Source organism: Buteo buteo, chromosome 2, assembly GCF_964188355.1.
Source record: "Buteo buteo chromosome 2, bButBut1.hap1.1, whole genome shotgun sequence".
NCBI classification, from domain to species: Eukaryota; Metazoa; Chordata; class Aves; order Accipitriformes; family Accipitridae; genus Buteo; species Buteo buteo.
In genome coordinates, this window is record NC_134172.1 from 71,285,037 (window position 1) to 71,312,625 (window position 27,589).

At 42.7% G+C, this 27,589-nt stretch overlaps 1 protein-coding gene across 21 annotated transcripts in view; it reads right to left on the minus strand.

Annotated features, from left to right (window-relative positions):
* ADNP (activity dependent neuroprotector homeobox) overlaps positions 1-24,996 on the minus strand; it is a 35,400-nt gene extending 10,404 nt beyond the window's left edge. The window contains exons 1-8 of one of the 21 annotated variants that reach the window (XM_075019373.1): positions 22,751-23,366; positions 22,584-22,641; positions 21,700-21,749; positions 19,945-20,012; positions 19,272-19,394; positions 14,135-14,293; positions 12,714-12,759; positions 11,233-11,539 (exon numbers count right to left, since the gene is read on the minus strand). In XM_075019373.1, the coding sequence (XP_074875474.1) occupies positions 11,233-11,539; positions 12,714-12,752 (346 nt within the window). In that variant the 5' untranslated portion in view covers positions 12,753-12,759; positions 14,135-14,293; positions 19,272-19,394; ... (2 more) ...; positions 22,584-22,641; positions 22,751-23,366. Of the gene's footprint in view, positions 1-11,232; positions 11,540-12,713; positions 12,760-14,134; positions 17,669-19,271; positions 20,013-21,699; positions 21,750-22,583; positions 22,642-22,750; positions 23,367-24,830 lie in introns of those variants that run through there. The other 20 variants (XM_075019324.1, XM_075019365.1, XM_075019307.1 and 17 more) reach the window with 20 other exon arrangements.
* Positions 24,997-27,589: the final 2,593 nt, after the last annotated feature.

A 27,589-nucleotide genomic window follows, 5' to 3' on the forward strand; every position in this document is an offset into this window, starting at 1 on the left:
GCACTTCTACAGGCATTCTTTGCCATCTCAGAGAAGGCAAGGGTTAAATAGATCCTCTAAAGCCGCTAATGACTTTGTATGGGAAATCATGAACTGCTCTTTTTTTTTTAATGCTGTATCCATTCTCATCTGTACTCTTTTATAATCAAATATTTCATCTGCAATCCAGGCCTAAGACATTCTCCCTCTCTATGCAAGAGTGAATGTGATTGTTCAAATAGTTAAAGTGATTCATGTCATCCTTTCAGAATGCTACTCACTCCTGCCCAGTGAATTATTTTTAATCCTCATTAAAATTTTAGGACTAGGAAATAAGGTTTGAATCTGAGTTTCTAACTTCTTGTTACTTTGAAAACTGACTCAGGCAAATCAGTTATTTTATTGAAATCTGCATTCAAGCTTATGGTTCCCTTATCAGATTTTCTAATCAAATTCTGAATTTATCCACATGTCCCTTTCCTCTTTCTTCTATTAAGAGCTATTTCTAAAGGCACACATTGAAGAGAAATTTAAGAAAAACACTTTCAACATACATAAGATTTTATAACTCTGTACCGTGTATTAGGCTTTAAGTGAACTACGGAATGTGCCAAGTTCCGCCCTGCTTTTCTGCCCGTACTGTGGTATCAGTTTTACTGTGTAAGCACCTCTGGGCAGAAGCTATATCCTGTTACTTGTACAATTACTTAACATGCTTTTGAATAAAGTAAAATAAAAATAATACCATTTATGACAAAGTATAAGCACATAAATGGTGGGAAAGCTTTTGAAAACACTAATGGATATTTACCTTGCAAACAGGAATTTGTATTGAGAAATTGTTGTACTAAAAAAATTAAGACCACAAAGAGTACATTTATATATTTCAGGGCAATGTTACAATTAGTTTAGTTACTTCAACAACTAGAATTAAAATCTCCTTGACTAAAAATATTATTTGAAGGTTGCAATTTTGCTTCAACTGTAAAAAGAACATCTAATATAGCTTAAAGTTGAGCCAGGTCCATTTTAAAGTCATGAATAGTAGTTGAAAATATTTAACAACGGGGCTGAGGATCAGCAATGCCAATTTTGTGAAGTATTAGTAACAAATTAGTTTAAAAGATGGTGAAGACTAACGGGAGAAAAAGCTGTTGCCTAAGAATTTCAGCTCCTAACTAGCCTACTGATTAATGCAAATGGTTTAGTAAGGTTGTGTCCTATTTGCAATTTCCAAGTAGTACCATTTTCTCTATTTTTGATCTGTAGTTGAAATAGTAAGTGAAGCTTAACATTTCCAGATGGAAAAAGCAACTCCAGCCTGCAGTTTCTTCTCCTAGGCCAGTCACTACAAAATAGCTTTCAATGCTGAGCCCACTGTCACTTTTTTCATGACTTAAAACAGACCTGACTTGTGTGATACTAGAACTGCATTAATAGGAATACAAAAAATACCACACAGCACACAGAGTGGATTCATATCCTTAAACACAGATCACAAATTGGAAAGAAAACATGCTTTCTTAACATTCTATTCCCTGTCTTTCCTAAACAGAATTGCAAACTATGACTCTGAACGCTAAGTTACAATAAAGTAACACAAGTTTGCTTTCAAAGCACAGCATATTTTTTTTTAACTCAAGAACATCCGTTTATTGAAAGTTCTTGCTGCTGCAGTTCATAGAGCCAGAATGAAAAATATTAATGTAGCCAAGAAATTAATCATGGCTCCTCCAATTCCTTTTCTGTAAAAGCAACTGAGTAAGTGTTGCTCTCACTGTACTGCATTGGTTCAGTAATGCTTCAGTAGCTTCTTCGTAGCTACCTGTATGCTCAATTTTTTCATCAAAAATTATATGAAGCAGCAGAGTCAAGAATGTTCAGGATTTGAATGAATATTTTCAAGTGAACTTCAAATCCAAGGAGATAATGTCCCAGTAATTTTATTCCAGAATAACCCAAGTTATTAATAATCAACCGTAGTAACATCAGTGCATGAAAACATTACATTTTAAAGCTTCTAGTAAGCTATGCTGTTTTCTTCAAAACCAAAGTCCCCACTTAAAAGCATATACTCCTTTTGCTTGTAAAGAAACCATTTTTTTTCCTCATGACAAAGCAAGAGTCAGTACAGTTTGTCTTCAGGCAATTAATAATTGTGGCTGACTTTCAAGTTTACAAGTGTCAAAATAATGCTTATTATCAAATAGCTTATTTTAGTACAAAATGCCACTAACAACTTCTTAACCAAAAGAATAAAAAGCTTTCTCTTAATTACTCTGTCCAATATACCTAGACATGCCAAATATACCATTATATATATATATCTATTCAAGTGATAAAGAAAGCAAATTATTTGGGACTGCCTGAAAACAAGATCTCTGTTCTATCTCCACCATCTTCTTGCCTCTGCCCTTTTGCCTGTCTCACAGTCAAGTCTTAAAGGCAAGAAATTATCAAGATCTTCCTATCACAACACATCATAATAGAGGACATCATTAGATCTTCACATCTGAAAACTGAAGATCAACCTTACTTTGCAAATTCTGCTTGATAGCTGAATCCAACTCACCTAATCTTAACAAAGAACTCATCCTTAAGCAAATACAGTTCATTTTATTTAGGAAGTTTCTTGACCATTTAATCGTAATTAGTGGAAAGCCAGATACAGTCTGGTATTATTATGGTTTGTGACTACAAAAAGAGCTTTTAGCATCTCCATTCATTTCTATTCACAGCAAGTAAATCAAATTGTAATTGCAATATACGCAACACACTGCCGGCACATCCTTGAATGTGGACATTAAAATAGTTGGGATTAAGAAGCATCTCGAATAATCATTTAGACATTAATGCTATTCGTGAAATGAGGTATCCTTTATCTGACCAAAAGTTGATGTTTAAGAGAGGACACCTGGAACATCTCTTCTTCGCTGTAAGGGCTTCTTCTTACTGCTCTACAGCTTAGATCCAAGTAATTATTTTAACAAACACAATACTAAGGAATGCAGCAGCCAGTACTGACAAAACCCACTAGTGCTTTCATCTCACACTAAAGCTACCGCTACATCCAGCATCCCCCACAGTGAAGGATGCCCATAATAAAGGGTCAGAGGTCAATTGACCCTTCTATAAAATAGTTTACTTTAATGCTGTTTCTCCTGTTTTTCTACTGAAATGCCAAAAGTGAATGGTCTTAAATATACAGCACTTCAGTGAAGACAAATAAAAGGAACAAGCCTTTTCACTAGGCACAAGCAGCTCAAGCTTTACACATCTATCAGTTACCAATTCTTGATGGTTGAAGAAGTGCTACTTACCTAATATTATAAGCTCAATACAGAACTTCTCTCCAAGATCTCAAAGTAGCTTTCAAAAGAATCTCAGCAGAATTTTTTTTTTTAATAAAGGAGGAACTAATTTATCCTGAGATGATACCACTTAATCAAAAGACAATTCCAGCCCAGGATTCTATTTAGCCGGACATCCTGTATTTCCACGTATTCTGTTTTATAGTAGCCAAGGCATAGTTAATTTTTATTATTTTCCTGTATGATTCTACTCTATCCTATTCATTCCTGCACAATTCCTAGATATTTCATAGAATCATAGAATGGTTTGGGTTGGAAGGGACCTCAAAGGTCATCTAGTTCCAACCCCCCTGCCCTGGGCAGGGACAGCTTCCACTAGACCAGGTTGCTCAAAGACCCATCCAGCCTGGCCTTGAACACTGCCAGGGATGGGGCATCCACAACCTCTCTGGGCAACCTGTTCCAGTGTCTCACCACCCTCATAGTGAAGTTCTTCTTCCTCACATCTAATCTAAATCTATACTCTTTCAGTTTAAAGCCATTACGCCTTGTCCTAATTACTACATGCCCTTGTAAGAAGTCGTGCTCTGGCTTTCCTATAGGCCCTCTTTAGGTACTGGCAGGCTGCTAAAAGGTGTCCCCAGAGCCTTTTCTTCTCCAGGTTGAACAACCCCAACTCTCTCAGCCTGTCTTCATAGCGGAGGTGCTGCAGCCCCCGATGATCTTGGTGTGCCTCCTCTGGACTCGCTCCCCCAGGTCCATGTCCTTCTTATGTTGGGGGCCCCAGAGCTGGACACAGTACTCCAGGTGGGGTCTCACGAGAGCTGAGTAGAGGGGGACAATCACCTCCCCTGACCTGCTGGTCACGCTTCTTTTGACACGGTCCAGGATATGGTTGGCTTTCTGGGCTGTGAGCACACACTGCCGGGTCATGTTGAGCTTCTCATCAACGAACACCCCAAGTCCTTCTCCGCAGGGCTGCTCTCAATCCACTCATCACCCAGCCTGTATTTGTGTTTGGGATTGCCCCCCCGCCCCCATGTGCAAGACCTGGCACTTGGCCTTGTTGAACTTCACGAGGTTCATGCAGGCCCACCTCTCAAGCCTGTCAAGGTCCCTCTGGATGGCACCCCTTCCCTCCAGTGTGTTGACCACAGCACACAGCTTGGTGTCATTGGCAAACTTGCTAAGGGTGCACTCAATCCCACTGCCTATATTGCCAACAAAGATGTTAAACAGCGCTGGTCCCCATACCGACCCCTGAGGAACACCACTCATCACTGGTCTCCACCTGGACATGAAGCCATTAACTGCAACTCTTTGAGTGCGACCATCCAGCCAATTCCATAGCCACCCAGTGGTCCACCTGTCAAATCCATGTCTCTCCAATTTAGAGACAAGGATGTCATGCAGGACAGCATCAAATGCATTGCACAAGTCCAGGCAGATGATGTCCATTGCTCTTCCCTTATCCACCAACACTGTAACCCCGTCGCGTAAGGCCACCAAATTTGTCAGGCACGATTTGCCCTTAGTGAAGCTATGTTGCCTGTCACCAATCACCTCCTTAGTTTCCATGTGCCTTAGCATAGTTTCCAGGAGAATCTGCTCCATGATCTTGCCAGGCACAGAGGTGAGAGTGACTGGCCTGTAGTTCCCCGGGTCTTCCTTTTTTCCCTTTTTAAAAATGGGAGTTACGTTTCCCCTTTTTCAGTCAGTGGGAACTTCCCTGGACTGCCACAACTTCTCAAATATTACAGATAGTGGCTTAGCTGCTTCATCCGCCACTTTCCTCAGGACCCACAGATGCATCTCATCGGGTCCCATGGACTTGTGCACCTTCAGTTTCCTTAGATAGTCTCGAACCTGATCTTCTCCTACAGTGGGCAGTTCTTCATTCGTCCAGTCCCTGCCTTTGCCTTCTGCGACTTGGGCAGTGTGGCTGGAGCACTTGCTGGTGAAGACTGAGGAAAAAAAGTCCTTGAGTACCTCAGCCTTCTCCATATCCCAAGTAACCAGGTCTCCTGTTTCCTTCCGGAGAGCACCCACATTTTCCCTAGTGTTCCTTTTATCACTGACATACCTATAGAAGCTTTTCTTGTTGCCCTCGACATCCCTGGCCAGATTTAGTTCTATCAGGTCTTTAGCTTTCCTAACCTGATCCCTGGCTGCTTGGACAATTTCTCTGTATTCTTCCCAGGCTACCTGTCCTTGCTTCCACCCTCTATGGCCCTTCTCTTTGAGTCTGACCAGGAGCACCTTGTTCATCCATGCAGGCCTCCTGGCATTTTTGCCTGACTTCCTCTTTGTTGGGATGCATCGCTCCTGAGCTTGGAGGAGGTGATCTTTGAATATTAACCAGCTTTCTTGGGCCCCTCTTCCCTCCAGGGCTTTATCCCATAGTATTCTACCAAGCAGATCCCTAAAGAGGCCAAAGTCTGCTCTCCTGAAGTCCAAGGTAGCGAGCACCCTCCTCGCCACCCTAAGGATCTTGAACTCCACCATTTCATGGTCACTGCAGCCAAGGCTGCCCATGAGTTTCATGTTCCCCACCAGCCCATCTTTGTTCATGAGAACTACAATTTAATACATTATAGAACTTTCCTTTTAAGGGAATGTGCATCTGTACGCACATTCACAGAAAAGTCAAGACAATCACATATATGTTCAGCAAAAATAATTCTACAGAGAAACCTTGAGCATTTTTTTATTCTCATTAAGTAACAGGAATAATGAGATCTGCCTCTCAGTCAACCAGTTATTTCCAAGTTCATGATTCAACATAGTAAGAATTAAGTTTGTGTCTGCCCTTCTGTTTTCTACTTCTAGACTTGGGTCCCACCTACATATATACTGGCAAGCCCTTGTTCGTAAGTTGAATTACACATCAATCTAAAGTGCTGGGCAGAGAGAATAAATCATTACTTAAAAACAAGACCAACAATGTCCTTACTAGGAATATCCAGGTAGTATCTTCAGGTGCCTAAGAAAATGGATCACTAAACTAGTTATAAGAAATTTTGTAAAATTAGACTGATTTAATAAGATCTCACCCATCTTTAGTGTGCTTGTACATAAAATGTCTGACCGTACCAGTCACAAAATAATAGTTAAGTAAGCAGGCTAACTGTGTAAGTAGCATTTGGAACTTCTTTTGCTCTGCATTTTTTGCAGTACCTAGCATAAAGGTCTAGTCCACAGCCAGGTACTGATTCCTAGAATAATTCAGTAGCAAAACATTAGCAGAAAAGATAAGCTATAGAAGAGCAAAATATCATTACTGAATTAGCAATACTGTACTTCAGTTTTCATTTCAGAGTCACACTTTAGAGATGCAAAGACCTATTTTAGACAAACTTCATGCAGTACTAAGTCACTGCTATGGGTTACAGCCGCTATGCAAAGCATGAACAAAAAGCTAAGACAAGTTTCCTAGCTAGTGCACACATATTAACAAAAAGGCCTGAATGAAGTACTCTCAGATCTTCATCCAAAAATCTGAAGGGGGGGACAGGGAGGGAAGGTTTTGTGATAGAGCAAGGAATACTTGCAAGGTAAGTAGAGGAATGACAGTTAAGAGACTTCAAAAACTCAATACCATTTACAAAGTGTGTACATGGTATTGTGCTTGAGAAAACTGAAGCGCCGTCTTTGGCTTTTAACAGGCTACAAGAGTCCCAGGAAAGAAGAATTTAAGTGCAGTTCTGATATGTGCATCTTATAACCTCAAAATTAGGGCATAAAATGACTACAAAGACTTCTGAACTTTGAGAAGTCTACAGGAACCAGCAGTTCAGTTCACTCAATAGAATCACATCCTGAAATGGGAACAGGCCAGGACATAATATAGGCTGATTGATTTAAATTAATAGTTGTCCAAGTTTTAGAAAGCAAGTAAAACTGCAGGCCAACAGAGGCAACAACATTGTGCCTCGTTTGTTTAAAATCAAAGGCTTCTTCAGTGTTTTCAAAGAATTCAGGTTCACTGCTGTAATAAAAAGGGACCTCACTTCAAAGTTAGTATTGCTTCACAGCAAAAGGCTTTCTCCCTCTGCTGAATCTTCTAATCTTGTTAGCCATAGTTGATAAAAAAAATACTAGCAAGGGAAAAAATTGTATAACACCTTGAAATGGTCCCAGGAGCAGTAGTGTGAACAGTATTCATGAAAAAACATAATTTCTGCTTAGTTTCAGGAACCTAACAGTGCAAATATCCTAAGACACAGGAAATCAAGACTTCTAATTTTTATGGCATGACAAAAAAGCAGGAAGGAAACAAGGTCTAGCCCAAAAATTAACCACCACATAGTCACAGAGAAGTTTCAACAAAGCCCAAATTCTAACATAACGCTTTTTCTTTTAAACAGTTTTTAGCATTTAGATAGACTTGCTGTGATTTTCAACTCCAAATTACCTCTGCACCAACTTGCTACTCTTACTAGCACTGCAAATTCCAGATGGAAACAATTGCAGTCACTATTCTAAAAACATCCAGAATGTGAAGTCTGACACATCCTCCTGTTATGTTACTCTAAGTGATTTTTAAAACCACTTTTAGCATTTAATAAAAATAAACTATCCTCACTGTACCAGCTCCAAGCACCTCAAGTTAACATGGCCGTGCAGTTCAGCCCTTTAACACATCAGTTACCAAGGGACTGGAACCACCTAGAAAACTGAGTCAAAAGATGAGTTAAAAAAAGGTCACTGTGCAATTATTTGGAAAATTAATTCACGTAAATACAATACTGCATGCCTGTTTGAGAGTTCTGTATTGCAACAGTTAACATTTTCTTATGCTACATATTTTTCTCAGTGCAAACAGTCCTCTCTTATGAGGAGCATACTGATCTCATACACAATACACGGTATTCACAAGTTGAGAACTATGACCTTACAGGAAGGTATGCACCCAGGAGAGAGATAAAGAACACAAGAGGCAAAACCAGCAAAACCCCCATATCAGTCAAATTATCAGAGGTGATAAAAAAGAGCAAGCTTCCACCTGTCTTTAGACCCCCATAACTGTTTCTATTTTAGTGTAACCAAAAATCTTAATTCTCCAGTAGGTCTTTTGTATTTTGGACCTCATCAGAAGAGCTGCTTTGCAGCCTGCTACCTTTGATACCATCAGGTAACAGCTGTTAAGACTGTTTCAGCTCTGCCAACTTTATCTAGAACAATGAAACAGAGGATCTTCTAGTGTACAGCTTCAAAGCACCCACAAGGTAACAATGCTATTCTGATTCTGGGAAAGATGCATCAGTTTCAGAACAAGACAGCCTCTTCCTCTCATCTAAAACCTTCAGCAAATATTCCAAATCTGCCTCATCACGTTATTTTCATTTTTAGACAACATTATTCCAAGTGCTTACTATGCTTGTTTCATGTTTGAGCTTTGTTAAAGTTCTAACAAGCAACAAGTATAACATATTTCTAGTGTCACACTCTTCTTAGTAAAACAGTGTTTTTCATCCAGAAACAGTTTAAAGACCTAAAGAAATAATCTGGAGGAAAATCTTGCTGTGTAAAGGAACCAAGACAGCACCAGTCTAGGTTTTCTAGAAAACCTACACTAGCTTTTCTTCTCTTTATGCTTTACTGAAAATTACACCATTTCCTGACTACCACACTGTCAGTTTGTACCATTAGGAAAGCCTTCCGTGACCAGCAAGCACAAAATTGTAGGCAACCCTAAACATTTCATGGAGGAATAATCTTCACTCAACAAGGTTTGTAAAAAGCATCACTGAAATGGCAAGTAAAAAACAGTTGTGAAATCCCCAAAAGCTGTAAACAAACCCCCCCTAGTCCTTACTGCATTTTAGTCTCATTCAGGAATCTCAAACCTGTAGGAGTAGGCTAGGTATCCTAATGGTCTTTACAGTGACCGCTGATTCTTCTGAAGTACCTGTTCACTGGTAGAACCAAGCCAGTGGAATACATGATTTTTTTTAAATTTGGTTTTTTTTAACATACAAGAAAAGTATGATGTCAACATTGCTAATGATACTAGAGGAATAATTGGAAAGTAACTATCTGGCTATTCCATTTATTTCCTTTGAAAATTTTATGAACATAGTTCTACGTTCATCTAAGTTCACAGAGCTGAGAACAGTTACAAGCAGCAGTCAATCAAGAAAAGGAAAACTACAAAATTAAACTTTCATAGTGAGTATTGAGTGAAAATTAGGAATGAAGGAGAAAGAAAAAAGTTATAGAAATAAAAATGAGGCTCCTGGAAGCTTTTTTTTTTTTTTACATGCATTTATCAATTTTGATTCCCCAGGCCTACAATGAAAACCTCACAGGAACACAAAGGTGGAAAGCTGGTAACTCATTTTGAGAACATTTTCCCCTTACAATGAAATGCATAAAGTTACTACTCATAATAAGCAACATTTATCCCTCACTCTACCCCTTAAACACTGTAAGTTTATTTTGGGGGTCAATTGAAAGGATCAGCACTAAGAAAAAAACTTCATGCATATTATGTTGACTATTTTGGTTTTGTTGAGTAATAAAATTATTCAGCCACATTCACTATGCAGCCATATAGGAGTTATCAGTCTTATTAATCACACAGTTGTTCTCTTTGTTATTGTGGCCATGTCCTTCCAGGCTGCCTCATCACCACTCATCAGTCAAAACAAGGGTGCCAAAACACTTTCATGGAGTAAAAAACCAACCAAACAAAAAAAGTGTAGATCTTTAATCCTAAACCAAACACATGTTAAATACAGAAAATCCAAAAGATGCAGACAATTGAATCAGTTTCTCATTTCCAGATAGCTAGTTCTTTACTACTGTTTAGAAGAGGCACTATTTCACCAGAGATTAAGTGTGACAGCCCTTTCCCCTCAGTGTTTACTGTGAACACCCTGCAGGCGAAGTCTTCCAAGAAGGGCTGCAACATCCCCAGCTGTAAAGATGGGAGCAAACTACCGTCATGTGTGCAAAGACACCACCCCTTTTACTCTAAGGGCTCAAATTTCTAAATGGACTAGAAGGACTTCCAAAGGACTAGACTCTCATCCAGTATAAATCCACTGCCAGTTCATAAGCCTACAATTAATGTTTTAGGGCTGCTGCAAAAAAAAATTTATAACTCCAGATAAAAAAGTCCTATATAAAATTTAATTAAAATGCAACTTTAGAAGGGGTCTTCCTACTGTAATGTAAATATCTACTGTTTGTCAGTTTTTCAGACTTGATGCCAAGGTGTTGGCTGAATTTATCAAATCAAATGTGATGCCAGCTGATTTGATGCCAACACCTCAGATCTAATGACACAGAAACGTGCATCTCAAACTGCTTCTTAAAAGCATTCTGTGAAATTTACACTTCCATGCAACTTCTCTTAAATAATTTACCTTGGAATAAAACTGGAGATGCAATTACAACTATATCTTGGGCACATTATTAGAAAGAATAAAATAAAACATCAGTTTTACCTTCTCTTATGAGCACGTTTGGTTGACCCTTCCTTTCCTACTGCTCTCATTTACTCATATTATGAAGACTGAGAAAACCTGAACTTTTTGGTGATCTGAAACACAGTATTATCAACTGTACTGTTGAAGAAAGTATTAGGTGTGAGCATGTGTACAAAACAGACAATTTTATAAGCAATGCGTAAACCCAGCCTTTTCTATCCCATTGTGACTTTGAGTTTGTATACATCTATACTCAGATCAATCTTATTAAAACAATTAGCTCTGTAAGAACAATAGTTCATTAAAGCAGATTTCCTATAAATTTGAAACTAAAAGATACTAATATTTTATTTCTGCACATGCTTATAAAATGGCACTGTTCTTACTCTCTTTTCCCCTCCCCCTCATCATCCCTCTGCTGCTTCAAAAGGTCCATCCTTTCGTCGCTCTTTCCCCCTCTCCTCCTCATCCTTTCTTTGCTGGTTCTCGGCCTTCTTGGTCCTTACCTCGCTCATTTTCCCTCTTCTCATCTTCCCTGCGCCAATTCATAGCGTCCACATTCTTTCGTCGTTCTCTCTCATCCTGTCTCCACCGCTTCTTGATATCTTTGTCCTTAACTTGCTCATTTTCTCTCCTCTTCTCATCATCCCTGTGCCATTTTATTGTTTCTGCATTTTTCTGCGGCTCCACGCTTCTTTTGAGATAGTCTTGTCGCCTCCTCCTCTTTTTTAACATATCCCTTTCCCTGGCACGAGCCTGCTTTTCTTTCTGGGAAAGAAAAGCTTTACGGGGCATCATGAGCTGCTGCTGTACCTGTAATAATATCGTATCCATGGAATAATATACTATACATGCACTCAGTCAGGCACCAACAACTCTCATTTGGAGCTGAATACTTTGAATACTAAGCCAAGATAATTTACTGCTTCTTCTCTTTCTTTCATAACCCTCCGCTAAGCTCCATATTAGATAATGACAGGCAAGTTGCTATGTTCAGCTCCAGGCACAACACCTAACTGGCACCTCTGCAGTTGGCGCACAACCAACATTGAAAAGTCAACCCCCTAAAATCCCGGGCCTAAGCAGTAGGATTTCTTTCCCCTCCCCCTTACAACTCCTCCTCCCACCGAGTCTTTAGCAGCCACTTGGCATTGCTGCATCCAATTGAAGGAACAGGCTGATAGAGTTGTGAAGGAAACTTATGAATGTTCAAACCTTAGTTTCTTCTCTTACTGGAGATCTACATTTAATGAGACTTAAAAGTGCTTATTTTTCTTTCAGACCTCCATTTCTACAAAATTTGGTTGAAAATGGCCAACTTTTTTCTCGGCTGGGAGGAGGGAGCAAGGAACAGGAGACAAACCACAATCTGAAAAATTGTATAAGCTTTGTTTCCTCGGGAAACCTGGCCAAAACATTTAACTGCAGTTAACGAAGTAAGTCCTGACTCATCTACTCAAACCTCCTCCAAGTATGTTATGTCTTGCTATTCACAAGAACAAAGGAAAAAAAGAATGTGACTATTTACTTGGAGTTTCTGACGACAGCATTCCTGATGAGTGGGGCTTTTTGGTTTGGTTTGTTTTGAAAGAGGTGTCAATGAAGACTACCTTTTAACAAATCGTTCTACTTTTGGTCATTTCTCTGTAGTCATCTGACACATTCACATCTTTAAATTTACTGGCGTTAATATCTGCAATTTTGAAATCATGGAAAACAAAACAGACTACAGAAAGAATTTATACTATTACTAGTATCCTTTAAATACTCTTCTGTACACATTGAGCAATGTTTCAGAAATGTCAAACTGCAGTTGTGGCCCAGGTTTGGGTATTTTTTTTGTCTGTTTTTGAATTTTTGTTTAGAAGAGAGTTTTGCAGAGGTCTAATCAAAATGAAAACTGCAGAAAGGACAAAATTACTAGATTAGAATACTTAAGCAAAGCCTAAAACAAAATGAAACAAATGTACTTTTAAAATTTAGCTACCTTATGGAAAGCACTTGTTCCCAGCATGCAATACTCCATCTTTTTCCTACAGAAAAAGCAATGTTTCAAACCCTTATTCTAAAAGCTGTTCCTTTTCCCTACATAACATACCGCCCCACACACTTAAACACACTACTCTAGTCTGTTGCCTTTGTTAGGTATGTATCATGATCCCATGGTTTTCATTCCAATAATTCAACCCCAAATTTCTTAATATCCATAATAGTACTAAAAGGGAAGGGCTGCAGCAGAGTGAAACAGCATAATCAGAAAAATGCATGCAGTTTGGTAACAAGTTAGTGCATAAAATTCAGATTATGCTAAAAATTACTTCATTAAAAAGTGTAGGATAGCTCTGTACTAGACAGCCTGTTTTTAAGTATTAAATATTCCTCAATAACAGTTATCATTAAAATTAGAAAGCAATGAGAATCCAGGATCAACATCATCAGTGCAACCCAGACACTGTAAATCTTTAAAATAGTTTTAATTTCTCCATTGGCTGTATGCCAGTACTACATTACTGTTGTTTACTAAAGCAAACAACTTACTAACTTTTTAAACATACATTATCTTTATAATCTTATCAGTAACCTGATTTCATTCCAATAACAATAGCGTCAATAAAATTTAAACTAAATCATATTTCATGCAAATGATACCCCTCCTCCCCCCGCCCAAGGCAAGCACCAACATTTAAAATCTCATTTTTAAAAACAAAAAAAACTCTTTTGGGACTTAATTGTTATATTTTCTTTCATTTGTGGGTTTGTTGGGTTTTTTTTTTGATTGGTTGGTTTGGGTTTCCCCCCCCCCTTTGGCTTTATCTTTTCACTGTTGTTAACTACAGTATTCCTCCCTCCCCTCCCTTTATACATATCTCAGCCCACTTTGACAGATCAATTCATAGACAAATGATAGAAAATATCTTAATAAAAAACATTTCAGTTGAATTTCCAAAATTAAACAGTTCAATTGAGATTCAAGTAAGAAATGTCAGATTCCAAGGAATAACTTAAAGGGACAGCCAACTTAAATTATGTCTCTTTGAACTTCCGTATCACAAGTCACAGGTTTTCCCCAGTTTGTTTCAGCATCAGAGAGTACTTCAGGCAGTCTGGTTGTTTCTCTTGCAGTCAAAATAATCTTTCACTTTTGCCCCTGTTGGTTTCAGTAAACCAAAAGAGGCGGAACCAGGAAACTAAATAATATGCAGTGAGGCTGCCAGACTGATTGAGTACAAAGCCCCCCACACTCCCAATTTTTCTGGAGTTCAAGTTGGTGTTCCTTTAAGTGCAAAATGTCCAAACGTCAGAAGTAAACAGTCAGAACTATCCTTTCAACTATTTTTTGCCCATACTTTGCCAAATGAAAATCTTAACTCTTCCCAATCTATTCAGTATGTATTATGAGGCATTTACCTCCAAAATTAATGGTGCTTGGGCGTCTCAGACTCATTGGACAAGTTTCATGCAAAAGCCTCCAAAAATAATTCTCCTTCCAGAACGCCCACCTCAGGGATTATATTACACCTACTGTGTGAGGCCAAAGCCCGGACATAGAAGAAGGATCATATCCTGCTGTACAAAACAAAGTGTTAAAGACAAGAGATAAGAAATGTAATAAGGGCAATCTTACATTTATAACGTACGTTTCATTGCGAAGGACTCCAAAGCTAATTATAAACCACATTTACGATACCTTTACTGACACGAAGCTACTGTAGAGCGCACTCCAGCAAGATAACAGTGCTGCAGGAAGTTTTAGCAGGTTTGTGGATTAAACAGATTCCGCTGGGTGATACTACCTGAGGAGTATTTTAGTGCTCAGATTTCAATTAAGTTACCCAATTCAGAAATCCAGCAGGATACAGAGACAAATGCTCCTATTCACAACTCATAACTGAAGTGTTTAGGACCTCAGTTTACACCTCATCTGAGCTATTAGTACCAGAGCAGCATAACTGCACACTGTGTAAGATACATTCAGTAAAATACCAACAGCGCTTCCTTGTACAGGTCATTTTTCCCAGAAGGTTCCCATACAAACACAGTCCCACCTTTAATTACAAGACAATGGGATATCAAACAGGTGACATAGCTGTCAGCCACAACCCTGGGGACATCCATTCATTTGGGAAGTATTCAGATTAAAATTTTCAGTTACAATGCTGCTAGTAGAAAGATGTGAAGTAAACTGTTTTGGGTAATGGCATGTAAACGATTACGCCTCTGTAGGAAAATTGAGACCTCTTCAACTCACATCACCCATGGAGAGAAACTCAGTCTTGAACAGACTGGAAACACAAGACATAACATTAGTATCATGAAGTCTGGAACAACCAAATCTAAAGTTTATAAAAGCAAAATTTGTTGCGTCATGTACAATTACTTTCCAAGTAATAAGGGGGTTTACTGTTTAAAATTGTTAGATTTTAATCTCTGTTGATTATTCAGGCAGAACATCCACAGCTTAAAGTACAGATTGTTTTTCTTCAGGAAGTATGGTTTCAACAGAAGATACTAAAATGTTCTAAGAGATTTAAAAAGACAAAATTATTAAAATACTTCACATTGAGGCAAAACTGCATATGCTTTAACAAGACCACTAGCCATATCTTCAAACAGGTAAGGATGATGGGTTATTTTGTTTCATACTGGCTTATTTTCTAACTAGAAAGTAGAATTTGTGCCCCTGTATCGCTATCAAGTCCAAATTACCTCTCTCCCACTGAATCCTCATTGCAGAAAGCACACTTCTGGATGAGGACCGATCAGCCTTGAGAGCAGATCAGTGACAATTAGTGTATCAGTCTGAAGATATCAATACTGAGCACAGGGAAGTACTTCATCCCATACTGGGCCTCCCGAAGACTGAGTATCATTTCCCTGCATTGTGTTGCTGATGAGAATCACCAAGCATCTGGCATTTTTCTGACTTTATATAATCCAGAATTCTTTTATTTTAGCCCTTATTTTGCTAGTATTTAAAGTTGAAGTTGTTCTTGGTTTACATATAACAGTGCAACATAGCAGCATATATCAGAGCTGACAGCAGCTATATGTTCCTGGATGAAATGAAACAAGACTGTTAGTTTCTTGATACTGTACTTTTTATCTCCCTATTCCAACTGCATTTAAAATAAGGTCTACTTTTAACAATTTCCCCAGCTAACTGCATTTAATAGCATGGTCTAAAAAGCCAGCCATGAAATAGATTTGCAAAGAAGGCTGTTAGTGCAACATTGAGTGAACTCTCTTAAAATACAAGAAAAATATGCAAGAAAATTAACCTATGGTTCCCACAGCAATGGAAAAGCAGCCTCCTCACGTATGCAGGTTAAATGATGCTATATAGTATGATGGTGTATAATAGTCTATATTCACATGAAGACAATGATGGCCTGTCCCCGCAGCAAGGTGGAGGCTGGGACTCTGCGACCTGACAATTCCAGGACAACTGAGCAAGGAAGAGTGATAGTCAGGAAGCAGAAAGGTATCTCGGGGAAGAGGGAACAAATAAAAAAATACCAGGATCAGAAACATCAAGGAGAACAGAGAAGTTGGAAGAACTGGAAACTACCAAAAACTTCCTTGAAAAGGTAAGAGTTGCATTAAGCATCTCCCCTCCCTGCACTGAGTGAACAGTCTACTCCCAACACGTCTATCACTGACTTATATTAAGCATTTTTGCTTCTCTTTCCTCCTTATTTAAGCATTTCTGGCCTAGTTTTCAGAGGGCTGTGCACCCACATCTCCTGTGAAGGTAATGAGATTTGCGGTTTAGCAGCACATCCGAAATGCCAGACAACTAAGGGCTCATTTTTCAAGTCTGCTATAATCCTAGGATGGAGCCTGTTTTGTAACAGCATGTGCTCTATTCTCATGGCAACATTTTAAACAGAGCGCGCTGCCTCAGCCTTATCAGCTCAACCATCTGCAACACCAAGCTTCTGCCCCTAACATGATGGTCTTTGGCTAACTTTGGTCTAGCAAACACCTCTCAACTCCAGCTAAATATTCTGTGTGCACAGCTGCCACGTTAGATCCAGCACTTCAATTCAACCTTCAGCTAGCACATCAGCAAGCAGAAGCCCCCAAGCCCTTTAACTTGTTTTTATATCCAAGGTCCTTTAACTTGTGGCCATATCCAAAACAGGACCAGGCACATTAAAAAGATATAAAGTAAACAGAAAACCCAAATCAAACCCTCTGGAAACACCTGATATGTTGTTTTAAAACCAAGATTATTGGCACTGAAGGAAATCAACAGAAATATTTTGCTATCTGGTCAAAGCATTGTAAAACTTGCAGCACTGTTCACATGAAACCACTCCAACTCCCCCTCATAGTCAAATAGTCTATTTCTTAAAAGTCCCTTTGTCAGAAAAAGAATTAAAAAAAAATTAAAAATCACTTCAGAGATTAAATCAGCTACCTCCATAAAAATTTCAAGTTGTATCAAACAAAAAGGACTGTTTCACACCACTTCTCTGGACATCCTATGTAAACATTGCTTCAGGAGAGGAGATAAGTCCATCTAAAATGTGGTAGTAAAAAAAACCAAAACCAAACCACACTTAAAATCCTTTGGAGGAAATCCTTAGGCTAAAAACCTTAACATGCTGTTTCAGTGGTTATATGCAATTTTCAGCAAGGGCTTATGAAACTGTTTTACTGTGTAGCTTCAGCTTGGTGACTCTTGCACTAAGAACTCCCAACTTCCCATCAGATAAAAAAATTCTATGGAAGACAGTTCTAGTGAAAGGAATCAGTAAGGCTGATATGTTTTACTCGCCATTCATTTTTTATTTAAAGTTTAAAAAAATATCTTCTGCAGTCCAGCAGACAGGGATCTTCTAAGTCATTCACACACTTCTCATTCTTGCTTGATTTCTGGAATTTTCCACTGGTGCCAGAAGCTCCATCTGGTGGGTGTGTACACTAACTGCAAAACTGAAAGGGATTTAACTATTTCCTTATCAACTTTTACTACTAAAGTTCTGTACACTGTGTAATTTCTATGCCCCCAAATAAAATATAAAATGGGTAAATTTCGATTGCTTTGGGAACCACAACTCTGTATTTCTATTCTTGATGAATAATCTGCTACCTTACAGACTGCTGGGAATTTCTGTCGGGCTTTCTTATTTTGATGACATAGGCCTAAGTACGTTAAAGAATGCTGTTAGCTAAATTTGAATGCTTTCTAAAGAGGGGTCTTTTGAACACACATGACAAAAACCACATCAATTGTGGCAATCTCTACTGCATTCTGAAAAGCAGTTTTAAATTGCATCCTTTCTCTAGGGCATGCTATACTTCCGTGCATAGGAAATTTTAAATTAGAGTCACCAGCAGCTCAAGAAGTAGGCTTACACACCTACTGCCATCTTAAATAATGTATTTTGTGACTGTTCAAGATTTCCAAAGATAAACGTTTATATGCATCCACATATGTGCAATATGTAATCAATATGTAATATACATACTCAGTATGATAGCCTCACTTTTTTAGGGCTATTTCTTAAAGATTTCAGTTTGAAATGTAATGAAGCCTGCATATCTTGCTGAAATTTGAAATCGAGATTGGAGATCACTGAAGCACAAAGGATATTATTTGCTTACACCATGATATCCACACTTCAGTGATCAGGAAAAAAGGCTGCACGAATATGCTCTACAATTCCAAAATAATCCTCATCGAGATTGTAGCTAAGCATGAACAATCCCAGAATAAAAATTATTTTGGAAAAATAAGCACGTTTTATGAATTAGCAGTTACCATTTAAATTAAATCAAGAATCATCTTGAAATTTTCAATCCAAAGCTCAAAAACATTTGTATAATTAAACAAAGCAGCATAGAAGTCTCTGTAAAATGTGCAAGAACAAAGCATGGAATCAATATACACATAATTTATGATTAGCTTACACTGATTGTGAAACTGCAATCAGATTAGACTGCAAGTGAAAATCGTAGTCCTGTCTCCCTGTGTCATGTTTTCCTGACATCACTACTGTGTCAACAGCCAGAGCAGAGACATGATCCAAATGAAAAGGAGTGTTTTTCAGGCAGAGCAGTTCCTTCACTCACCCAAACAGAAGTGCTAGGACTGGTATGAGTAAGGTGGCAGGGCTCATACCACCCCTTTCAGTGGCAGCACAGACACAGATATATTTAAACCAATAGTGAAACTGCATCCCTTAGTGTGTCCTAACTAGTAAAATGCATTGCTTGCATTGCATGCTGATATAAGTGGCAGAACAAATCAATGAAACAAAAGAGACCATACAAATACTTTTACAAGCTCATCCAAACCTCTGCCAATACATGCTTTCTCAGATAGTAGATATATTAGATATTGAAGGGATCTTGCCAACTGGCTAGCATCTGCGTATTTAAAGTGTAAAAATAGTCAGTGAAGTAGGCTGATGCTAATTGTTTTTCCTTTGCCTTACCACTTCACACACACTGTGCACAAATGCTGGCATTACACGATTGGGTAAAGTCTGTGAACAAGAGCTTAAAATCAGTCTTACCACTTCACATTTCTTACCTCTTTCCCTTTCTGTCTAAGCATAGCTCCCAAGTGTTCCAATCCCTGACTACATTCCAGCGTTAATCCACCTCAGCTACTGCTGTCTTCGGTCTGACCCAGGAACCTTCGATATTCAAAAGGCTTCATAGCAGCAGCAGCAGGAATGGGGAAACAAAACAAAACAAAACAAACAATATCACAAACTTAAGTTTGACTTTTTAGGGGGAAAAAAGCATTTAAGACAATTATTTTGCCTACTTAGATTTCAAGAGACATTTTGCCCCCTTACTGTTGCTGCTATGAATCTGCATCACTAACAACTTCTTTGGCCCAACTGCAGCACAAGCTAAGAACTATCAGATCCAGAGTCGCATCAGAAATCAATACACAGAAGAGGTAAAAAAGGGTGAAAGAAAGAATGCCTGAAGGCTGAGGCCTGAAAGAGAGAAGAGGAGCTGGGGTAGGGAAGAAACATCAAACAGTGAAGCCAGGCTTGAGAGCATGCCCTTTCCCACACTTAAATGACTGGATGAGCTGAGGAGTGTTACTTCAGGGGACAGGCTGTTTACACAGTTACTTAGTTTCTATTTCTTGTAAATTGTTTAGGTACTACTTGAGAAGCAGATTTAAATGAACCATTTTGCCACATAATCTGGATAATCAAGAACCCACAGGTGTGATGCGTTCATACAGTCAGCTATGCAGGTTTAGGACCCAACAGCCAGTATCAGTTTTCATCCAAATCATCTTTAATGCCACCTTAAAAAAAAAAAGTAAGGATATAAATGGCGGTAACTGAAGTGACTCACTGCAGGGAAAAAAAAGGTATTTATTCCATTCTTATTCAAAACCATCAACCGTCATACACATTCAAAAGCACTAATGTGAAATAAAAGTGAGACACTAAATTCAAGCCTCATGTTTGCCTTCCAACAAGAGCTAGCTATAGTGAAGCTCTCAACAATGTAGTTTTTTACTTGAGGCATATGGCCCTCAGGTAGATAAATAAGAGTCACACCCTCTCTAAAAATGTCGTTACTCAAACCTAGAACATGTATTCGGTTTTTATACCAGATCTAAGTACTTCCTGAAAGCTCAAAATGAACAGGTCAATTTGGCCATCCTGACTCGGAAAGCAAGGGCATTCTTCCCCAAATGTGTCAGGTGAGTCAAAACAAACCTTCTACATATACAGAAGGTATAGGATTCTTTTTAAACTAAATTAACATAATCAGAAGTTCTTTTTCTTCCAATGCATATAGAGACATTTACATTACATTACCCTTACACCAGCACCTTTTATTCTCATCTCCATCACTTATGCTATTATTAAAAAACATACACTTGTATCAACATATTACATGCGCAGGGCTACCTCCACATTAACAATTATACTGTTAAAATTATGTTAATAAAAAATACCCTATATACATATGTATAAAATCTAAGCATAGAGCAGATCTTAATTTAATTAAAAAAAATACTGTAATGCTTGTTTAGATGCAGGCCAACATAGTCAGCTGTTATCTTTTTAAACAAGCAAGTTACATGCATTTTAAAAAAAATATCCCAGCAAACATAGCATTATTAATATACAAACACAGCTGAACTAATAGTTTAAAAAATATCCCATCTTTGCCCATGCCAAGCAGATCAAATGACACCTGTGGACCACACTAATCAGCTGATCAATTGCAGTCCTATAGCTATTCACTGCCTCTCTCCTGGCACCCATGTCTACAGACTTTAGACTATGATCCTTGTCATATCTCATACTGTTTTGTTCGTTCCCAGTGTATAAAATTTTGTCTCTCTTAAACCAACTTCAAGTAGCAGAGAAAAGATAACTTCCCCTTTTTGGAAAAAAAAAAACAACAAAACAACAAAAAACAAACCAAAAGACACCCAAAACACCCCCCCCCAAAACCCAAATCACAAAACACACCCCAATAAATTTCCTATTGAGCCACTAAATCTTATTTGCAGGCATCTCAAAATAAATATATTAACCCATGAGCACTGTCTTTGCTCCCACAAAATAATCTGTTCCAATTTCTTTCTTTACATCAATCAAATCAGCTACCATCTTAATAAAAAGTTACAAAATACGTATTTGGACTATATGACTTTTGACTACTACTAAGACTGTGCTATGCTTATGTATTCCAGGAATGCTACTTTAAATTTTAATATTTACGTTCAGTATTTACTATTATTATGGAGTGGTAAAGCTGGGTTGGGAATAATCACCTATTACTCACTCCGCAGTGTGTCAGAAGCACAACTTACCTTTCACAGAAAATTCGTATGTGCATTCATCTAGAATTTAATAGCGAATTCAAGTAACTGTACAGTTCAGTTGGGTAAGTACCTAACAAATGATACTTTATACTATTAAAGCTTAATTAAAATGCTGTTGTAATATACCACTGTAAGTGACACATACCAATTCTGAAAATGCTAATGGGCATCTTCTGACAACTGGTAACTTCTATCCTACATATACAGAAAAAAAATTTAAGTTATTCATCTCATCCTGAAGAGCACATGCAGTCTTCCTAGATGTTTTGTTTGTGCAGCTGATGCTCAACACTGTAGGGCACGAACTTTCCAAAACAGTCAAGAAGTTCCTCTCCTGTGAAGGTTTTTCATTCCTAAGCACTCTGAGCAACAGACACTGTTCACCACTTGTCTGTCTCACCTACAGGCAAACACAGCCAGCCACCTTTCTTTCGCCTTCCCCATCCCTTGCATATCCAAAAAACATCTCCCTCCTAAAATCTGAACACAAGTGATCTTAGAAGCTCTTAATGACTTTTAAGCTCTAGTAGTTCCACACAATATACTTGGAAGCATAAATAGTAGTAACCTAAAGAGAAGCTTTCTATAAACCTGTCTGATGGATCACCACGTCAAGTTAAATAAAAAAATTAAATATTTTTTTTAATAATGGGCTACTAAAAATGTAACAGTTTGCAACAATCTCAGAGAGTCATCCCCAAACACTGGAAGCATCTCATTTCTATTAGATGCCAAAAAGTCATTTTTAAAGGTTAATTACAAAATAATAATTTTAGTAAAGGGCAGCTTACTATTAAAAAATAGTACAAAAGCGTTTAGCTCACCATTACTTTTGGAGGAGAACAAGTTATTTGTTCTGTGTGAAAAAGGACACCTCTATTTTGACTGAAGTTCATTTAAGTATTGTAATTATTTTCAGGAAAGGCGACAATCCTGTTACAACCCATCAGCCTCAAGTGCAATTTTATTAACAATAGGGTGTTTCTCTTCTGTTGTCTCTTTTTAATGTTTTAAGATTTCAACACGTACCACGGTAGATGTTGATGTGCTGATATCAAATTACTGCTCAACATCTGCCAATGCACATCTAAAAAGGAACCAAGCTTTGGTTTGTTTTGTTATTAAAAGCAAAACCAAAAACAAACAACAAAAAAAAGCTTTTCTCTTTTTTAAACAGGATGATCCATCTTTCTCACCTAGAAGGATGGCAACTTGTAATTATTACAGTTACCAGAGTCCCCAAGTGAAAGTTTTTCCAAGTAGCCGAGACCCTGCAAGAGAGAACAATGCTGGTGGCCTGCAGCAAGCACATACAGGCTGTGCCACACAGGAGCCACCTAAGGTTGGTCCATGCTACCCTGACAGGTAGGAATCATGCATCTCCATTATCTCACACCTTATACCTCCAAACAGAAATAGAAAATAGTAGCAAAAAATAAATAGAAATGTAGCTAGTAAAAACAACCTTTAAAAAAAAAGCCAAACCGAATTTCTCTAAAAGGAATGAAAACCTCTTTCACACCTACCAAACGGCTTAAATACATCCAATAAACAAAGAATATCAAAACGTCAAAGTGCCCAGTTATCCGGACTCTCGCCTATCGCCCCAGACAAAGCACTCGATGCTTTAGCAACGCCTCACACTCCAAGTTTCTACCGCTGCAGCCATGCGCTCGGAACGTGAGAAAAAAAGCCATGCAAGTTGATAAAGCAAATGGCACCACAAGCCACAACCAAGTTTCGGTACAATTACCAACACCCTCCGCAGACCCTCGCGCACAAGCCTGGCAAAACCGCCCCACAGCCCCCCTCCATGTGCTCCAAGCCCTCCCACCCCCCCGCTCGCCCAGCGCGGGCTCCCACCTCTCCCTCGCCAACCCCAGCCCTGCCCTCCGACCTCTACGCCAGCGGACCGACGCCCCCCCAACCCCCCCAAACCAGGCGTCCGAGGCCGGCTCCGGGACGGCAGGTACGAGGCCAGGAGCCCGTCCCGCCCGGCGCAGGGGCCCGGGGCAGCCCCTCCGGCGGGGCCGCAGACGCCGCTTTGCGGCCGCGCCGCCGGCCCTGCCCCCCCCCCCCCCTCCGCTCCCCTCCCTCCCCGCCTCCCCCAGCCCCCCCCCGCGCCCGCCGCAGCCCTGCCCGGCGAGGGGAGGGCGCCCCCTACTGCCTCCCTCCCGCACTCGGCGCCGCCGACCGGGCTGCGGTGCATTTTGGGTGGGGGCTGGTTATTTTTCTTCCACGGCCATAAACCGGGAGCAACAATACCGATTTAAAGGGGGTGGGGGTGTGCCCCTGAGGGGGCACCGCCAGCATCGCGTACGCCGTGGTGCTTGTTTTGGAAATCTTGCCCACCTCCCCCCCCTTCGCACCCCAGCCCGCCTCCTCCGCCCCCGGGCTGCAGCCACCGAGCGAAGGGGGTGCGTGAAGGGGGGGCTGTATGTGTGTGTGTGAGCAGCTCCCGGTAGCGGAGCGAGGCTTTAGGGTTTGATCTTCCCCCAGCCTTTGTCTGAGAAACGGGTGTCGGTAACTATAGCCCAGGGTAGGGAAAGGAGGGACGGGTGAGTCAACGTCGCTCCATCCTGCAGCTGGTGCTCCGCTCGGGGTAGCGGCGGCGGATCGCGCCTTTGCCCGCAGGCAAAGAGCCGCCTCGGCCGCCGGAGGGAGGCTGCTCCCCATTCATCGCCCGGCAGCCAGCGCCGCTCTCCGACCTCGCTTCGGCGCCAACTCCGCCAGCGGGAACCCGCGCCCGGCTGCCGGCACGCTGCGGGCAGCGCCGGGATGCCGGACCCCTTCGCCGCACTCATCATCCCGCTCACTTCGCCTTACCGCCATCGCAGCCGCTCTCGGGACGCATCCGTGTGCGGTCCCGTGTCCCCGTTCCACCCCCCCCCACGCCGGGAGGGGGAAGGGAGGAGGCTGGGACCGCATCTGCCGCGCGGGCCCCGGGCAGAAGGGAGGGAAGCCGGCAGCGTAGCGGTCCCCGCAGCCGGCCGGAGCGGCACCGGCCTCCCCGAGGCGGCGAAGTCTCTTCCAACATGAGTGCGGCCGGGGGAGGGGGCCCGCCCGCCAAACTCCGCAGCCCCCCGGCTGCGGCGGGGCAGGGCACCGGCGCCGGGACTCCCGCCCCGCCGCCGGGGCTGGGGGACGGGGCTGCCGGGGGGCCGCGGCACCGCCGGGCGGAGGGAGGGAAGGAGGGAGAGAGAGAGAGGGAGAGGGGGCGGGCGGGCGGGGGCTGCCCCCGCCCGGGTCGGACCGCGGACTCACGCACACACCTACCTGACTGGGGCTCTCCTCAGCGGCGAGGGCGGGCGCTCCCCCGGCACCTCTGTGCTGGGGGTGGGGGTGCGCGGAGCTGCCTCCCTGGCGCCGCCCGGGTCCCTGGGCGGGCGGGCGGAGCGGAGCCGGCGGCGGCGCGGGGGAGACAAAGGGGGCTGGATGGCGGCGGCGGCGGGGAGGGGGGGGTGGGTGCCGGGGGGGGGGAGGCGGCGAGTGTGCGGGGGGTGGCCTATGGTGAGCGGGTCCCGGGAGGGCGGGGGCGGCGGCGGCGGCGGCTTCACTGGGCTCGGTCCCCGGGGCGGGGGGTGTGGGGCTCCGGGGCGGAGGGGGGGGGGGGGGGGGGCTCCCTGGGCGCCCTGCAGACAATACAGCCGGGTCCCTCCTGCCCAGAACCTGCCCTGGCCAAGATGGCGGCCGAGAAAGAGCGGAAGTGACGCGAGACTCTCATTAGCATACGGGACTCATTGTCCGGCGGGAGGGGAGGGGGCCGCGCCCCGGGGGGGAGGGGGCCCGAGCCCCGGTGGATTCCCGCTGGCCTGGCCCCCATCCCGCCCCGCGGGCCGCGCCCCGGCAGTGGCGGGCGGGGGGGTTACATAACCCCGCCGAGCCGGGGGCGGGGGGGGGGCTCTCGCGAGAGAGACGGAGGGGGGGGAGCCGGCGGCGGCGGCGGCGGCGGCGGGATCTACCCCGGCCCCGCTAGGAGGCGCCGCGCCCTGCGGCTGGGTCCGGAGAGGGAGCTGACGCCGCCCGGTTATCCCTCCGCCGCCCCCAGCCGGGACTACATCCTGTCCTGAGGGGCCTCCGCCGCCGGGGCGGGGGCACGCGCCTGGCGAGCGGCGCGCGCACGTGACCGCGGTGCGCGCACGTGACCGCGCGCCCGGCAGCGCCCGGTCTCGTGCCGTCCGCGAGCGGCGGCCGCGGCCGGCGCCTCGGGGCGCGCGCCGCCGCCGCCGCCGCCGCCGCCGCCGCCGCCGCCGCCGGGCCGCAGCCCGCCCCCGGGCACGGGGCGGGGCGGGGCCACTCCCCCCTCCCCCACTCCCCCTCAGCGCGGCGGCCGCCGGAGGGCCGCGCCCCGCCCCGCCCCGCCCCGCCCCGCCCGGCGCCCGCGCCCTGCGGCGGAGCGCTCGCGCCTCGCCTCACACCATGGACAGCGCAGCCGGCGGCGCGGCCTGAGGGGCCGGGGCCGCCCTTCGCCTTCGAGGCGGCCCCCGCCTCCGGCGTCGGGTGGGCGAGTGGAGCGGCCCGGGCCCGGGCGTGCCCCTCCGGACCCACCGCCCGGGGCCGGGGCCGGGGCCGGGGCCGGGGTAAGCCGCGGGCCGGGCTCGGCCGAAGGGAGCGAGGCTTCGCCCTGGGCGAGGGCTGCTCCCAGGGCCGCGTCTGGGCCACGCGCCGCAAAACCTTCCGTGAAGCCTTGGGAGGTCGGTCGGACGTTTGGCGAGGTGGCAGAGGACGCGCCCGACCCAGGCGCCGCTGCGCTCCCAAGTACGAGTTCATCGTCGTTTGGCTTAACCGCCCGAAGGCAAGCGGCCGCCCGAAGGCAAGCGGCCGCCCGAAGGTGGACCGTGTGTCGCGTTTCTGGTGAGCTGCGTGGGTGCGCCTTCACACGCATCGGTGGGGTGGACAGATCGTCGACCTCACGAGTGTCACTGCAAGGCAGTGACATCTGGATCGTGACAAGACTCCGCATGCGAGTCTTCGGTGTGGATCAAGACAAACTCGCTCGAGATCTCTTCGACAAAGGAGGCCCAATTCTATAGCACGTTAAAAAAACCCCCATGCTACAAGTGAAAGGGAATGATGGCTTTTGTTATTTCAAAAATACGCAAACACTTGAAGGATGAAGTAAAGTGTAACTCCTTCCATTCTCGGCATTCAAAACCTTTCTGGTTCAGAGTGACACATATTATACTTCAGCCTTACAATACTAGTAAGAAAACTCTGTTTTCAAATCATTGCCTGAAGCATAAAAGCATAGAAAAGTCATCATAAATTGCTTAAGACTTCATGAAACTCAAGGATCTCCTACACTTTCAAGTGACTGATATCCTGAAAAAGTGTACACCACTGTGTTTATCGCATTTCACATAAATAGCTTTTATGAAGAATTTAGTGACATTTAATTGTATTTGTTAGCTTGCTTTAAGACTTCCTAGTTTGGCGGAATTTAGAAGTATGCTCTTTGTTGCTGCCTGCAAATCACACCTCTATTTCACCAGCTACTTTCACGGTATCTTCACGTCAGGAGTCATAAAATTCAGTAAGTCAAGGAAGGAGTCTTTCTTTTACAACAGAATAGAAATACACAAAACTTAGCTGCAAAAACAAAAGCTTGTGCTTTAGCATTAAAAGGGTTTCTAGAACTGAGGTACTTAAAAGTTCCTCTGTGATATACCTTACGTGAAATATGTCTCAACTAAGGAAAGCAAAGAAAGCTGGGTTGGTTTTTCTATAATAACTTAAGTCTGCCTTCCAAGAGTAGGTATTTCTTCTTTGGTGGAGCAATTAAGAAAGTATCTTGGAAAAACCTTTTTGAAACGCTGTTAAGTCAGTACCATGTTCAGAAGCTATCACCTACCTCCGTGGTTGCTTAAGCCAGCTTGATTGCCATCGACCTAAATACGCAACCCCAAACAAAAGCCTTTAGGACCTTCCTATTTCAAGACTTTTTTCTTTATGCTTTACCACTGACCACTTCTGAACAATCACTTCTTAGTGGTGCATTATAACATGCTTTTACTTACCTAACTTGTCTCTTACTG